We start from the raw sequence: 15,574 nt of genomic DNA, 5'->3' as shown, positions 1-15,574 counted from the left end.
AAAAACTTATTGAAGATAGGTGGGAAAAGTGTTAGGAGATTACTTTGAAGAATAAGTAAATTTTTCTCCAAAATTTTTTTGTTTTCTTTGTTGGGCAAAGTACTTCTGGGTCCATCCTTTCATACTAGATAATCCAACGAAATTTGTTCCGCAACAAATAAGCAGATTTTGAATTTCATTTAGTTCAATTTTTTATTCTTTTTTGGTTGGGTATTTTGGTGCAAAGATTGCATTCTTCAGTGAAGTGCATTGTGCTATATGACATTTATTGTTTATTTATCAAGTGCAAGAACAACTAACGCAGATTCAGACCACGAATTTTCAAAGATTGGCCTTGTCATTTGTTAATGGTCATGAATAATTCAATATGGATCGGAAATTGAAGTCGTTTAAACTCAGACGGCAAATCTGTTGAGATCATCGGCATCCTCGGAAAGAGAAATTCCTTGACTTTTCATTTTGTTGCGTAAATCACATTGTTCATCAATTTACTTACTACCAAACGCGTTCCGTGTCACAGTTTCGGTTGATTAATAAATAAGTATCTAGATTAGATGCTCGTTTTTCGATAATTTCTCCCCCAAATTAGGTCATTTAGAAACAACCATTGTATTTTTGAGTGTTTACTAGAAAATTTAGTTAATAATAACATTTCCACTTTTCCATTAAGGCAGCGAAATTCTGGCATTTCTGCCGCAACTTCAATGCGCCGCGATATTCGCAAACAACGTGCAATGGCCCAATGCGAGCGCAGTAATCAATGCTGCAATCTTATAGGAAATTCGGCTCGATTCAAATCAGTACTTCGTAAATTTCTTCTTGCACGTCGAAAATTATCTAGTATTGATCTCCGATCTGTTTTTTCGACAATTTCGCATTGCCAACCGAGCCGTTTCGCGCACTGCCTCGCCGTGCTCTTGTGATTGAGAAACACGAAGTCGAACTATAATAACGCGGCGTCCTTAACGTGCGATTTTTCATTCGGTCCTTTTATTCGCAATGAATGAATAGATAATGATAATATTGGCACGATAAACTCAAAACAAACGTATCAACTGGTCAACTTCCAAACTTCTATTTGTCAAAATTTCAATGATACTCAAACATACATAACATTACGATTTGGCGCGTTTTTTTATACTATTTTTAACAAATGAACGGCTAAACTGACTGTTTTTCTGTTTGTTGCACTTGTTTTATTTCACGTCCCACGGGAACAAGATAATAAGTAACCCACGTCTTCCTTCTGGTTTTAAGCTACCTTCCCACCAAACGAGATGTCAATCGACCTTTTTGTCGATGTTAATATCCCAATGACCCAATGGCAAGGAGAGGTTTGTAAACCACTGACTAGTTTCGACGTTATTACGTCTTAGAGTGGTATAACAAACTCTCATTCGGGCTGGAGACCAGAACTGAAGACAACGTCAAAGACCGTCGCCATTTAGTTCATTCAGTTAAAAATTGCGAGCCATTGGGGATGCTAATATCGACAAAAGATCGATCGACATCAAGCTGTTCAAAAGAAATGTAATTCAATACTCGTCGAGGCATTAGCCAGGGAAGTAGTTGTTTTCTCCTTTGAAGAACGGCATTACCAAGCTTATAAGTAATACCCCAAACCATGAACCCATTCTTCATTTCAACTTTTTCCTTATGTAAGTAACACGATGTTCGACAGTTCAATTAGAAATGTTTGATTGTGTTTTAATAAATATTTTCAATGAATAGTTACAATTTATGATAATTTCCTTCAGAATGTCTCGTTGTGGCGAACAGACTCCGTGGCACGTACAACGATCTAAAAATCTTCTAAACCATTTGATCGAGTTAAACTAAGAGAACTTTTTTGTTAAAATATCGAATGAAAAATTCATTTTTGTTATCTTTAGATTGTACAGGTTGTTCCTGTAAAAGTTACGGATCGTCAACCATTGGGCATGAGCCGCCACTGGAATTCAAATAGTAGTTTAGAATTATTTACTCCGTCAAATACAAACACCCATTGAAAATTCATGTTCGAATATATAATTTAGAACAAAAACTTAAATATAAGTTCTCAATTTGCAACTTCAAAGACCTATAACTCAGAAACGAGGGTTCGTATACAACATGTCTCAAATATATTTTGTTTTTTTAACCACACCAATGATTTTTATCCATAATATGAACATTCAATAAATTACACAGAGGCTTTCAAGCTTCCCCACTACCAAAACGTCCATATTCTAGTGAAACTATTTAAAAAAAATATTTAATTGCGTCACTGACTGAAATCATTTATTTTTAAATGCAGATTCCTGTTTAAATTTTACTGCTATTTGCTCATACAAAATCCTTTTTGATTAGTTGATAACATTGTTATGTCACTCTTCAGTTTATAAGACAATTATTATTTAGTTCAACGTACCAACAAACACAATCATGAAGTTACCCCTGGTTCTTTTTTTAACGGTAAGTATTTATTAATCGAATCTTCTAAATTATCGAGTCCAATGTTTTTTTTAGGTTTTAATTGCTGTAGCATCAGCAAATTCCAGAATTCAAAAACGAGACGACGAAGAAGAAGAAGATGATACTTCGGTATTATTATCTTCGATAACTGCAGTTGTCAATCTTGGATTAACCACTGTAACTTCTTTATTTGGTGGCGTCGGAAGTTTAATAACTGGAACTTTATGGAGCGTTATATCGATAGCTGTATATCCAGTAACAGTAATAATAAACCTTGTAGGGTCACTGATTAGTGGGACAGTAGTAGAGGCCCTATGGAATATTGTATTGGAAGTTGTATCTTCGATAACTGCTATACTAAATCTTGTATTAACTGCTTTATTGTCATTACTTGGTACTGTAGCGTCTTTACTAATAGGGATCATATGGAGTGTTATATCGATAATTGCATCTCCAGTATCTATCATATTAACAGCTATAGTGACTTTATTGGGCGCTGTGGGAACTTCGGTAGTCGGAATCCTATCGAGTATTACATCAATATTAGCTTCTCCAACAACTGCTATAGTAAACATTATAGGAACTGTATGGGGTACTATAACATCAATTGTATCCTCACTAGTAAATCTAGAAACGTTGATTAGTAATATAGGATCTGCTGTAACAAGTATTATATCAATATTTTCATCTTCAATATCTGCTTTAATCAATTTCGGATTAACAATTATAGAATCGGTTGTAGGTGTATTAGAGTCTATAGTGTCATTAGATACTTTAGGGGAAATTGTTTCGATATTGCTATCTCCTGTAATTGCTATTGTGAGGATCATTGTTAATGCAGGATCTTTCGGTTTAGAATTGATTGTTAAAAGTTTAACGTTTATAGAAAAGATTTTATATTTCATCGGTTACGGAACATGGGATTCTGAAGAATGTTCGTGCTCTTAATATAATATGAAAGGAGCATCTATGTCACATTATTTGTATATTAAAGAATTGCACTAAATTATACGATGGAGTTTTATTTATGTTCACAAAAAAATCTGTTGATGTATATGTAACTTTTACGTTGACAACCTGTATATTCTAAAGATAACAAAAATGAATTTTTCAATCGATTTTTTAACAAAAAGGTACCCTTGAACTCGATAAAATTGTAATTATTTATTGAAAATTCTTATTAAAAACAATCAAACATTTCTAATTAAACTGCATACTGTCAAACATCATGTTACTTACATAAGGAAAAAATTGAAATGTAAAAAAACTTAGTATGTTAGCCTACAGCTTATCAAATAAATACAAAAAAAACATAATAAATGTTCGAATTGGGCACCTTACACTCCTACATCTTACCGGTATTCATTAAAAAAATAATGAAGATTATTTGATTACATTTTGTTATAACCTCACTTTTTTTGTATTTCATATTTTTATTTCAAAAATTGTACTACTGTAGTTTTTAAAATAATCAGAATAAAAAAAAGAGCTAACAAAAAATAAAACAACGTTCAGGGGGTCTCATTTGAGTAGCATTCCATTATGTATAATACGAGGATGGTCCCAGAAGTACCTAGAAATGGCGGTAGTTGCTTGAAAAACAGAGTCGTTAAGATATTTCAATCGAGTGTTTGGCAATGTTTCACATAAATAAAGACATATTTTTGCGCTGTTTTATATCCAAGTATGAAACGTGGGTACTTCACTTTACACCCGAAACAAAAAAAGAATCAAAACAATGGATTGAAAAGGGAGAGCCCGTTCCAAAGAAAGCAAAGACCGCTCCATATGCAGGCAAGGTCATGGCGTTGGTTTTTTGGAATGCCCGTGGAATAATTTTCATTGACTAACTTGAAAAGGAAAAACTATCAACGGCGAATATTATGCGAACTTATTGCAATGTTTGAGCGAAGAAATCAAGCAAAAACGGCCGAATTTGGCTATGAAGAAAGTATTTTTTCATCAGCTCACACATCCGTAATTACAATGGCCAAAATTAATGAATTAAAGATTGAATTGCTACCTCATGCCTTTTATTCGCCAGATTTCATGAATTATACATTTGTCACTAGAACTTAATAAATATCCATCTGCACAGATAAAAATAAATTATGTCAACATGTCGGGCACTATTTGTTGACTTTAAATTAAAAAAAAAATATGCAAATGTTTTGAGTGAATGATAAGAGTTTTTACAGAAGTTACAAATGAAAGTAACTATTACTTAATTGAGATTCAGTAGAATAAATAAATCTAAACTTTTAATTCGCCTCCAATACTTAAAAAATAAATATAAAATTTCTCAAATACCTTTGTACGTCAAAAACAATGGTTAGCACATTCATATTTGCACAATGTGATTGATAAGTTAATTTCAACTTCGTAGAAATTAGATTAAAGCTTAAGTCTATAAAAATACAGTAAAGCAAGTTATTTTCTAAGTGACGCAGATATCATCACATGTTGTAATCCTTTCATTTTCAAAAAAGCTTGCAAGATCACATTAAACCATTCACATAGTAACACTATCAACACCATATTATTTATTAATGAGGTAGAAATTTTTTGGGTTCAAAAATGATGTTCAAATTAAGTTTCATAGTACTTTTGGCTGTGAGTATTCTGATTTTTGTATGTAATTTCCTTGTTTAAATTTTTATTGCATCATATTAAAAGTAATTTGAAATTTAAACATTTGGAATGATATATTATGAAGATTACAAAGTTGTTTAATCTGCAAATTGCTAGTTGAACTTCTGTATCTGGAAAAATTGCTTCTTGTGTCTCTTTTGTCCTTCCCAACCAGTTAGTTAGCAGACATATTCATCCTGATTAGTTATTATGCACTGTATTTCAATACTTCCTCTCTAAATCTAAGTGATGCTTTTCATAAATTATGATAAGTGGATCTTTCATAGGAAGTGTCACCAAACCAATAGCATGTTAAAACCTCCATGCGCCCTTTATAAATTATCAATATGGTATCAGATATTAACTTTATTTTGATATTTATGAAGTTTCATCATTAATTTATAGTAATATAAATTTTTTATTCATTTATATTTACAGGTATTTGCAGTCCAATGTGTAAGTGGTAATGCCATACAAAAACGAAGCACAGATGTTGCTATTGACCGATTGATACAATTACAAAGAGATTTGGATTCTGCTGCAAAAACCAGGTCTGTTGACTCCATTGTAAGCTCAATATTGAGTGCAGCATCAAGTGCAGTGGCAACAGTAATGATTGGAACCCTTTGCACTTATCTTACGCCTTATCTTACTATACTTGAGCTATTCAGAACAACAGCTATTGCAGCTGTAGCATTGGTTTTAGAGTTTCTTAGTGGACTTGCAGAAGAATATGATTCAGACTTAAGTGACTATGTTGATTCTCTTTCAGATGGTGTAAGTTCCTTGAATGAAACTATTTCTGAAATACTTACATATGCATCAGATGCTGGATGTTCCGTTTAGAAAATAAGCTCTTTTAAAATCAAAATGTAAATTTAAAGAATATATAAGTTAATAGATATTATAGTTCTATATTATTTTCCACCAAAATTAACAAGAAATATCGAGATCTGTGGTTAAATAAAAACTGTAAAATGGTAATTGATGGAATATTATTAAATATTAAGTATATAAAATAGATTCACGAAAATTAGATCATTCAATAGTAAAAGTGTATTTTTACAACAAAAAAAAAATAAATAGATAATAATCAATACGACTTTATTAAAACAACATTTTATGTGAAAGTAAGTTCTTAATAAGATTTGGATAACCTGGATGTTTGGTTTCTACTTGACATTTATATTGTTCATGAATGATTACACCACTAATTTTTTATTTCTTTAAAATTAAATTTATAAATATTTGAAAAATTTACTTCGTTACATTATTTTAATAATTTTAATTACTTACCTCTTGTGGTGTTAATTTGCTAAAAGTTGTTCTATTATCATTTGACTGAAAATAATCCACAGCAAAATATCTACAGCCACAACAAACATCTACTAAAGGTTTGTGTTGATTAGAACTTATGCCAAGTGCGTTTCTTTTCAAAAAATTTGAGCTATTTTGGTAGAAAGGTTTGAACGACGAAAAAAACAAACTTGGTGTTACAGTAACAGTCTTTGTAGTTCTCAACAGCCGACTTGTTCTACAACTCACAACCATTTTCGTGTTCAATTAGGAATATTAATTTAACTACACACGATCAATTGCATCCTTGATTCAATTCTTACCCACTTGTATAAGTTTTGTAGATTTTACAGGTTAAAGAGTTAATTTTAATGTCATGTATGTCATTTATATGTCATTTACAATATTAAGCCGCAACCAGATAAGTTATGAAGTTACATTAATCTAAATTGGTAAAACTGATGAAAAATTCAAGAAAAAGAGAAGAATTTTGACGTGTGGATATGACATTTATACTATAATTTAAGAAGTAATTTCAATAATAACAAAAAACGTAGTGGTGAAAAGTTTACGTTTTAAATAAGTGAATTTTGAAAGTAATGCTCCAAGTGTGATTCTAAATAAAAGTACAAAGGACTTCTAAAAGTAAGTAAATTCAAGTTTAATGATTCTTTTGGTTGACATGTCAAATTCTGTCTAAAATTTCTGTAAAATATTGCACAATGCATCCTAATAAGGAAGTTTTAATGGACCTGACTTAAAATTTAAGGTACAACAATGTCTTACCAACCAGGGCGAGTAAGGGGTAGAGGTAGATATTTAAATTCTCGAATTTCTAGAGGAAGTGATCGCCGTCAAAACATGAGGTATTCTGCGTCTAACACCCCTAGTGTTTCTAACGCTAACATATCCTATCACGACAATAACTGCTGCTCAGATATTAGTTTTTCCCTAGACCTCGATGAAAAAGGGGTAGCATTTTTTGCAGAATTAAAAAACATGTGGAACATGTGTAAGTACAATATAAACTATAACCTTCCTATTTGATGTTGACTGTTTTAGTAAAGAAAAGTCCTCCAGTTGTAAGTAGGCTACAAAAATATTTTAGCAGCTTGGAGAACCCCTACATAGAAGTTTTAAGATTAATTTGTAATTGCCAGGAATTTCATAATGCCAAAAACAAATCTTTGCCAATGTTTATTATTGAGGAGTTCAAAATTTGGAGTACAATGAATAGGGCTAATATTATACACCTTTTGGTTCCTCAAATTAAAATTGATGCATTTAAAGTATCTCTAAGGCAGAATACCCAAATTTTGATCAAAATTATTATTGACGTGTTTGAAATGAGACAAGAGGAAGAATTATTTCTCGGTATAATTAGGTGTCTGATTGATAAAAAGCAGTTCAAAGAGGTAAGAATTGAAATAATATGTTAGTGCCTACTACTAGTTTTTAATAATACATAAATGTTTATTCTGGCACTATATTCATTTAGGATCACCAAGCACTTTCTTCTGCAATAGATGCAGAAAATCAATTCATGGTGAGGGCTACAGTACCTGTGTTGAGTGAGGTCTACAAAATTTCATTCTACTGTATATAATCATTAGGGTTGAGAGACTTTATACAAATTTGTGAATGTTTTGGGGCCTTATTGTCTCTGCTAATCACTTATAGAGAGTTGTGTCTTTCACAAATTCATCCCCTTTTTCTTCCATTCTACAAACCAGAACAGCATAACACTACAGTATACTTGTTATGATCTTATATTTATAGTTCATAGGTAGAGTTTTGGGCAAATAAGGGGCGTTAAGCATGATATTAGTTATCTTATAATCTAATGCCAAAATATTGACTCAATAATTAAAAAAATTAAACTGTTTAGGAAATATTCAAACAATTAGGTTTTGAGTCACCACATTAAAGGGTTATATTTCTTTTCATTTATCGATATACTATAAGCTTTAATGTACCACTTTATAAATGTAGTAAGTTATTCCACAATTTAAAAAAAAATGTGGGATAAAATAAACCAACATACTCTTTTCTATTTTCAGCTGTTGTTTTTCCACATCTCTCTGTTTTTATTTGCATCCTATAAATTTATTATTACATATGTTATTAGGCTTGCCAGTATGCAACTTTACTGAATCTACAGAATCACTTTTCCATCCACGAGTTTTTGATACCATTGGTATTACAAGATAAACTTTTTGGAGTTGATGAATTTTTGAAAAATAACCCAAAGCACCAGGCAGAACTGGTTGTCTGGATGGACAGCATATTGGGCAATCCATCTGTGAGAGATGCATTGGGAGAGTATGTTAAGTGTGTATAATAATTAGTTTCCTTAAGAAACGTCCAAAACTACTTTTTTTATTTTTTAGTAATTTGGGTATTTCTGATTTAAAATATGACAAGATGCATGCAAAACCGTGGAAAAAATTAATAGCCAGATTGATCAAGATGTTTAAATTGGCGCCTGATTTAACTCCAAATTTGAATAGAAGAAGAAATGAAGGTGCTCTTAATTTTCTGTTACATAAACGGTTCATTGATAATACTTTTGGTAAGTGTACCTAAGTCGAATTTCTAAACATTAGTAGTATCTTGAATGTTTTATAGGTGATGAAAGCTGGAAAGAAATGGTACAAGAAGCAGTCGGAGATGATCTAGAATTAAGAAAAGAATTAGTATATCAGATTGCTCAATACGGAGATTTTTCAGAAGCCCTAAGATGGGCCCACTTTTATAATTTAGATAAGAAAGATTGGCCCTATAACGTTAGAATGTTTGATGAGAATCCGGATAGAAACAGGGCACAACAGCAAGTTTGCCAACAGGAATATATAAGTTGGGATGACGATGTTATAGAACAACCAATTGATGTTAATGAATATCATAAATTGGTACTACCAAGGAATGCCATCTGTCTAATAGATGATCAATCGGCATTTGAAAATTTCTTAGATTCTGCAATGCAGGTAAAAATATTTTTATATAAAATTAAATTGATACTCTGGATATATCAAACAGTCATCAAATCTATGCACATATGCAGCGCTTGTTTGTTGGTGGTTGAAAACAAATAACAGCTCAGGAAAAAACCAAACAAGATTCAAAGGTTAGGTCTAGGTATTGTGGGGGTAATGTAAACTTGCCCTTCTATAGCCTTAGAGGCACTACTGAACCTGCTTCCTCTTCACCTTAGAGTGAGGAAAGAGGAATTTAGCGACGCCCACGGGATAATTTAGACAGTCAAAATAAAACTAATAAATCCGATAGGTCACCTAAAAATTCTAAAGCTAATAGACAAGCCGTGACAAACCAATGGATCAAATGCATAATATGTTGCACCAAGTGGTAATTAATGACCATCAATCATAGGTTAATAAAAACCTTCCACAAGCTCGAAATGTATCTTGCTGGTACACAGACGGTTTAAAGCTAACATATGGAGCTGAGCTGAACCAAAATGCAAGCTCTCCATACCTCTAGGAATATCACTCACCATTTTTCAGGTAGAGTGCTAGCAATAAATAAATATGCTCCGAATTTTTTGGATAGAAACCTCTCTTAAAAGCACATATACATTCTCTCAGGTAACCAAGCAATCTTGAAGGTCCCGAAAGCTATTGAGTTCACGTCCAAACTAGTGTGAGGTGAAAACAAACTCCAAAAGCACTAGCTAACTGAAATAAAGTAACTCTAGTGTCTACCAGGAAATTAGGAAGCAGGCAGCTTTGTCATAAAATGATCTAAGACTCCATACCTCGGACCAGAACCCTACTGTGGCCTCACGAGATGCCAAATCAATAACAAACTGAAAAAAAGACTGAAGAATCAGATGGAATCTTGCTGGAGAAACACTTCAAGCCTAAGAAAATCCAGAAGATCCATTCAGTGTGATGACTCCCCAAAATAATCTACAAAGAGGACAATTGTGTGGAAATGTTTTAGAATGTATTTTAGTAGTAGTGTAGTTTAAGAACTTGTAAATACACAAATATAGAAGTTACTACGATTATTTCATATTTTATTATGTTATAACTCAATACAGGTTTTAATCCTCATAAATATATCTTGAACTGTTATTTGGTTAAATAATAATTTCAGAATGTGGACATAATTGGTATTGACTGTGAATGGAAACCGAGTTTCGGTGGACAACTAAACGAATTGGCTCTGATGCAAATAGCAACAAGAAAAAATGTGTTCATATTAGATATTATCAACATCGGTAACAAATGCCCGCATTTGTGGCAAGAGCTCGGGCAGTTCATTTTCAACAATTGTGATATTTTAAAAGTAGGTGAGTAAAGGTCTCTAAACAATTATTTTATCCTAATAATCCTATCATTTAATTATTATCCAATTGATTAAAACAACTATGCTTCTTTTAAATTGGAATTTTGGGAACCAATGGAGCATTTCAGTAATTCCAAGATATCATAATTCAGAGACTTTGAACTTGAAGACATTAATTTAGTTATCAAAATGTAGTTATATATGTATAATTGAAAAGATATTTGATTGAATTTTACTCATATAAATTGTAGTTTATACATTTTTAATTCTAGGTTTTAGTTTTACTGGTGATATTCATATGATAAGAAATGCACTACCTTACCTTAGCTTTTCTACAAAGCAATTAGGTGTTTTTGACCTGTGTTCACTCTGGAAACATTTGGAAAAGTTTCCAGAGGTTAAACTACCTTTCGAAGGTAAATATTCCAATATCTAAATAATTATCTTTAGTGTATTGAATTTTTCTTTAAGTACAAAAAGGAGGTCCCAGCCTTAGCACTCTAGTCCAGCATTGTCTCGGTTTACCATTGGACAAATCAGAACAATTTTCAAATTGGGAAAAAAGACCATTACGTGAAAGTCAGATAATGTATGCCGCTCTAGACGCTTATTGTTTGATCCAATGCTACGATGTTATACGTAAATGTTGCGAAAAAGTTAATTTTCCCTTCGAGGAAACTTGCTATAATCTAATGACAAATGAGAAACTTACCAGAAAACATAATAAAAGGATGGGGAATAAAAAGGTGAGAAAATTTAATGATCTATACGTGACACTGAGTCGTTCACTCTTTATGTTGTAATACACTGAAAGTTTTATATTGTTTATTAACAGAAACCAAGGACTGTGCAGAAAGCTGGATTTTTAACTTTTTATTTAAAATTTTTACATTTTTTAAAAAATGCGTTCTTTTTTGGTTTGACAATCCAATTGTCTTTGAAATATTTTCAGAATACTAGAAGCTTCGATAATTTCTTAATCATAAAGGTTTATCAATATTTATAACCTCAAAAAACTAAAACTAATCGGAACCAGTTCATCATCAAAAATAGACTTTTTTTTATTTTACTTTAGTAGTAATCGAAACATTTTGTAGGTCTGTTGGACGATTTCTTTTTAGTCTTCTACCATCTTGTGTTTTATAAGAGTGGATGGATTAACGTGTTTTCGTGGTTAGTCAGTCCTTCAAGATGTTTCGTGCTTCGTTCTTTTATGACATATTCGACAAAACTGATGTTTAACACTTTACATAGGGTTAAGTTTGGGACATGGTGCCTCAGCTATCATAAGAAGTATTTTGGACGGACTTCTCTGTATTATGGCTCTATTTGATTTATTTGCACAACCCCAAAGCTCGATACCATACAAGCAGATAGGCTTAATTGTAGTTTGGGTTTTTAAATAATATTTGGTTTATCCATGTGACCTTTGTGTCTAGGCGCATGCCTTATCGTGTAATCAACAATTGATTCTGTTTTTTTTTTCGTTTTTTTCAATTAAAAAAAAACAGGAAACACTTTCTTATCTGCCCGACTCAGAAACATAATAAAAACCCCATTCTTTGGCGTTTTTGAGATCGCAAAATCTATTTATTGAGTTGCATATCGCATTTCATACAACAAAAAATGTTTTTGGCCAGTTAAAATAACTGAACCTAACGTTAATCTAATCGAATCGAAGCTAAACTTAACCTAACCTAACTTAACTTAACCGGAAAGTAAATTCGTTCCTCAGTCTGCTCATAAACATTAAGAGAATGTTTCCAATTGCATATCGCATACCTAACCTAACTTTACCAGAAAGTAGTATCTCGGTCTGCTCATAAACATCAAAGGATTGTCTCCAAAAAGTCGAATAAATAAATACGCGAACAAAAATTATTTTTCTTACTGTAATCTTTCCCCACAAATTTTCGTTAAATCTATAAATTCAATCAAATTAACGGTAAATTAACTTCGAAAACGCCAAACTAACGTAATTTTATTACGATCCTAAACCGTGCAGATACGGAAGTTTATTTTTATAACGTTTAAATATGGCATTATTGATATTTTTATATTAGAAATCAGTATCGAGTCCAAAAGAAGAAGTAGTTCAATCGCCTAGTCCGCATCAAGAACCGGTTCACGCCGAAAAAGTCAGAGTCGTCTGTGATACTATGCTTCAAGGTCTCGGTAAAAAGTTACGAAGCTGCGGCATCGATACCGCCATTTTGGAGAATAATCAAGATCACATGGTATGCGTTAAATACGCCATCGACGATCGTAGATATATCTTGACGAAAGGGTACGAAATTTACAAAATGGTGAGTATTATGTCCGGAATTACATTATACAAACCTCATAAAACTGAATCAGTTCAAAAATGGTTATTTGCTGACTTCAATTCAACGTTGTTTTCAATACACAATCATATCTTGAGTTATCTACATTTTTTTAGCTTGTTAAGAGAAACGGAGGGTAGCTGGTTTAGCTTGGTTTATTTCACGGGCGCTAAATTACCTCACTCTATTACCGCTAGATCGGCGTTGTCATCGATAGATGGTGTCAAATTGTGTTAACCTAACAATAATTAGTCATAAGAGCAACAAAAGCGGACACACTCGTCAGACAGGGATCGGCGAACGCACCGATGGGTCGAGAACCCATTTTTGGTTTAGCCAAAAGTGTTGCTATCGTGGTCTACTCGCAAGGTGGGCTCGGATAGATCTTGTTCGTGTCGTATGAAACAACTGCTCGAACTAAACAGGCGCGAATCTGACTAATAATCGGATTTTTAATCGGCCCATGCCATATAAGACACCGTCTCCACACGATTGTCATTACGGTCGATCTGGAGTGCCGCTGCTACATGGAGGAGGTTGAAACGACATTTGTGAGTGCCCAGCACTCACACGAGCGCAATTAAAACACTAATAACATCAAAGGGTTTAAGTGATCGGCTTCTCAAAGGACATCGGCCTTTGGTAACGTCAAGCGGGGCATGACGGGTCTATATGAAGGCTTCTTGACCGCCCAAAATATAACTATGAACTATGAAATAATGAATTATTATAATTAAAAGTAGTTAGATAAATACAAATAATAATAGTTGTAAAAATGCTATTTAAATTTTCATCTCTACCCTACCCCATGGTCTTACATGTGACCGTTACCTACCCACGTCCATCTCTAGCATCTGTTAAGTCTGTATACGAAAGTTTGAACACGAGCTTTAACGCGCATGTGTAACAGAGGGAACTTTGTTTCTTTTTGTCATCTAATAACAATGAAAAAAATACAAAAAAACTTAATTTAAGCATAAGATATGTATGTTAACAAATGGAGAATAAATATTTTGTATGCCACGCAAGCATAATGACTGTTTTGTCAAAATAACGTGCTTTAAAATTTTTATTGGTGCGAATTTGTAAAACCTGAGAGTATCACTTGAAATGGGGGTAGAATTTCGATTGAGAACGTTAATTAATTTTTGGTTTTTTCAGTTGAACGGCTACGTCCCACAAGGACATTGCTTGAGAATAATTAGTGATAATGTGGAAGAACAAATTAAAGAAGTAATCGATTATTACAAAGTAGTTGTTACGAAAAATCACATATTCAGTAGGTGTCAGGTAAGATATTTCTAAAACCAAACTTTAATACTAAGTTAGCAGTACAATGGAAATTGAGTTATGTTTTTATGTACTTAAAAAAGGGCCCTTCTTTAATGGGACTGATTACTATAATCCATTTTGCGCCAATGTTAACCAGTTTTATTCTATTCATTATAGCCCCATTTCTTTTTCAATTCTTGGACCCTCTTAAGAATTTTCGGTCCACAGTGAACAATATCTATTAATAATTTAATAATTTTAAAAACGATTCCTAAACATCTTGTATGTCTGTATATATTTCAGAGTGTTATGTCCACTATGATCCAAAGGAAATATATTTCCCCTTTTCCTGTTGTGACACAGGGCATGCTCAGTGTTTACAGCTGATTTATTAATCTCCTATTTCCAGAAGTTTCTGAATATGCTGCCATTTCATCTTCTATTTCATATAATCCTAGGTGTAATTCTCTGGAGTTCCGTAGTCTTTCCGGGGTCACAATGTTTCCCAAAGTTTTCCAAAACTATTGTATGGTGTTTCAAATTGAATCCATTTTTTGCACAGTATTTATTAAAATAATCAACCTTGTCGGTTATTCATCAAGGCCTCTAAATATGCAGTGACATTTGGTCTCTTTTAATTTATATCAGAGCATCTAGGAGAAAATGCAAGCTTTGTACTATAATATTTATTGTTTAAAAATTAACATGTGGCTAAATAAAATAATGATTTTTATCAACAGAACTGTAATGGTAATAACTTCGTTAAAATATCGAAATCTACCATGAACACTTTAGCCCGAGTAGTAAATAATTGTCCTCCTCCTGCTTGTTTATATGAAGACGAAGCTACAGGATTCTCTAGCGATGATGATTACTGTGAGGATTCTATTCAATCATCGAATGTCTCATATAACAGAAAATGGGATTTGTGTATGTTTTTTTGATATTTAATTTGAGACAGACCCTGTATAACAGTATAATTTTTTCAGATTCTGATGAAAAGATCGACGTTGGACTTTGTCGAACTCGTTTGGGTGCCAAAATCCAAATAGAGACAGTTCCAAAACCTCTTTTAGAGAAGTACGATTTCTTTTACGTTTGCGAAGAATGCGGTAAAGTGTATTGGGATGGATCGCATTTCGAAAGGGTTGTAGCTGGAAGACTGCAAGGAATTGTGCAATAATAATCTAATTTTTTGAATATATTTATTTTTATTTGTTGGTAACAGCATATTTTTATTATGGTTTTGAATTATAGACTTCATTCAATAAACAGTTAATCTTTAA

General features: G+C 32.6%; 4 protein-coding genes across 4 annotated transcripts in view; 3 read left to right on the top strand and 1 right to left on the bottom strand.

The window, feature by feature from the left end:
• LOC130890863 (pyruvate dehydrogenase [acetyl-transferring]-phosphatase 1, mitochondrial) overlaps positions 1 to 6,783 on the bottom strand; it is a 23,868-nt gene extending 17,085 nt beyond the window's left edge. Inside the window, exon 1 of the mRNA XM_057795252.1 lies at positions 6,382 to 6,783. Within this exon, the coding sequence (XP_057651235.1) occupies positions 6,382 to 6,636 (255 nt within the window). The 5' untranslated portion in view covers positions 6,637 to 6,783. The remainder of the gene's footprint in view (positions 1 to 6,381) is intronic.
• Positions 2,269 to 3,465, top strand: LOC130890868 (uncharacterized). The gene is made up of 2 exons (XM_057795259.1): positions 2,269 to 2,454; positions 2,509 to 3,465. Exons 1-2 carry the CDS (start codon positions 2,425 to 2,427, stop codon positions 3,400 to 3,402), a joined length of 924 nt encoding a protein of 307 aa, XP_057651242.1. The 5' UTR covers positions 2,269 to 2,424; the 3' UTR covers positions 3,403 to 3,465.
• Positions 4,812 to 5,989, top strand: LOC130890873 (uncharacterized). Its single transcript, XM_057795267.1, has 2 exons — positions 4,812 to 5,067; positions 5,524 to 5,989. Exons 1-2 carry the CDS (start codon positions 5,032 to 5,034, stop codon positions 5,929 to 5,931), a joined length of 444 nt encoding a protein of 147 aa, XP_057651250.1. The 5' UTR covers positions 4,812 to 5,031; the 3' UTR covers positions 5,932 to 5,989.
• Positions 6,738 to 15,574, top strand: LOC130890854 (exonuclease mut-7 homolog). The gene is made up of 13 exons (XM_057795239.1): positions 6,738 to 7,026; positions 7,151 to 7,393; positions 7,444 to 7,796; positions 8,510 to 8,712; positions 8,772 to 8,953; positions 9,010 to 9,368; positions 10,501 to 10,696; positions 10,965 to 11,108; positions 11,164 to 11,438; positions 12,756 to 12,998; positions 14,178 to 14,306; positions 15,029 to 15,218; positions 15,278 to 15,574. Exons 2-13 carry the CDS (start codon positions 7,159 to 7,161, stop codon positions 15,469 to 15,471), a joined length of 2,703 nt encoding a protein of 900 aa, XP_057651222.1. The 5' UTR covers positions 6,738 to 7,026; positions 7,151 to 7,158; the 3' UTR covers positions 15,472 to 15,574.

The sequence above is a fragment of the Diorhabda carinulata genome, chromosome 2 (assembly GCF_026250575.1).
Source record: "Diorhabda carinulata isolate Delta chromosome 2, icDioCari1.1, whole genome shotgun sequence".
Classification (NCBI taxonomy): Eukaryota; Metazoa; Arthropoda; class Insecta; order Coleoptera; family Chrysomelidae; genus Diorhabda; species Diorhabda carinulata.
The sequence above is the reverse complement of the archived record's forward strand: the minus strand, read 5'-3'. Positions and strand labels throughout refer to the sequence as shown.

Bases quoted from the DNA above. Each gene is read 5' to 3' on its own strand.
- LOC130890868 (XM_057795259.1), top strand. From the start codon at position 2,425: ATGAAGTTACCCCTGGTTCTTTTTTTAACG. The intron at 2,455-2,508 runs GTAAGTATTTAT...TGTTTTTTTTAG, and splicing joins CCCTGGTTCTTTTTTTAACG to GTTTTAATTGCTGTAGCATC.
- LOC130890873 (XM_057795267.1), top strand. From the start codon at position 5,032: ATGATGTTCAAATTAAGTTTCATAGTACTTTTGGCT. The intron at 5,068-5,523 runs GTGAGTATTCTG...TTATATTTACAG, and splicing joins GTTTCATAGTACTTTTGGCT to GTATTTGCAGTCCAATGTGT.
- LOC130890854 (XM_057795239.1), top strand. From the start codon at position 7,159: ATGTCTTACCAACCAGGGCGAGTAAGGGGTAGAGGTAGATATTTAAAT. The intron at 8,713-8,771 runs GTGTGTATAATA...TTTATTTTTTAG, and splicing joins GCATTGGGAGAGTATGTTAA to TAATTTGGGTATTTCTGATT. The intron at 10,697-10,964 runs GTGAGTAAAGGT...TTTTAATTCTAG, and splicing joins TTGTGATATTTTAAAAGTAG to GTTTTAGTTTTACTGGTGAT.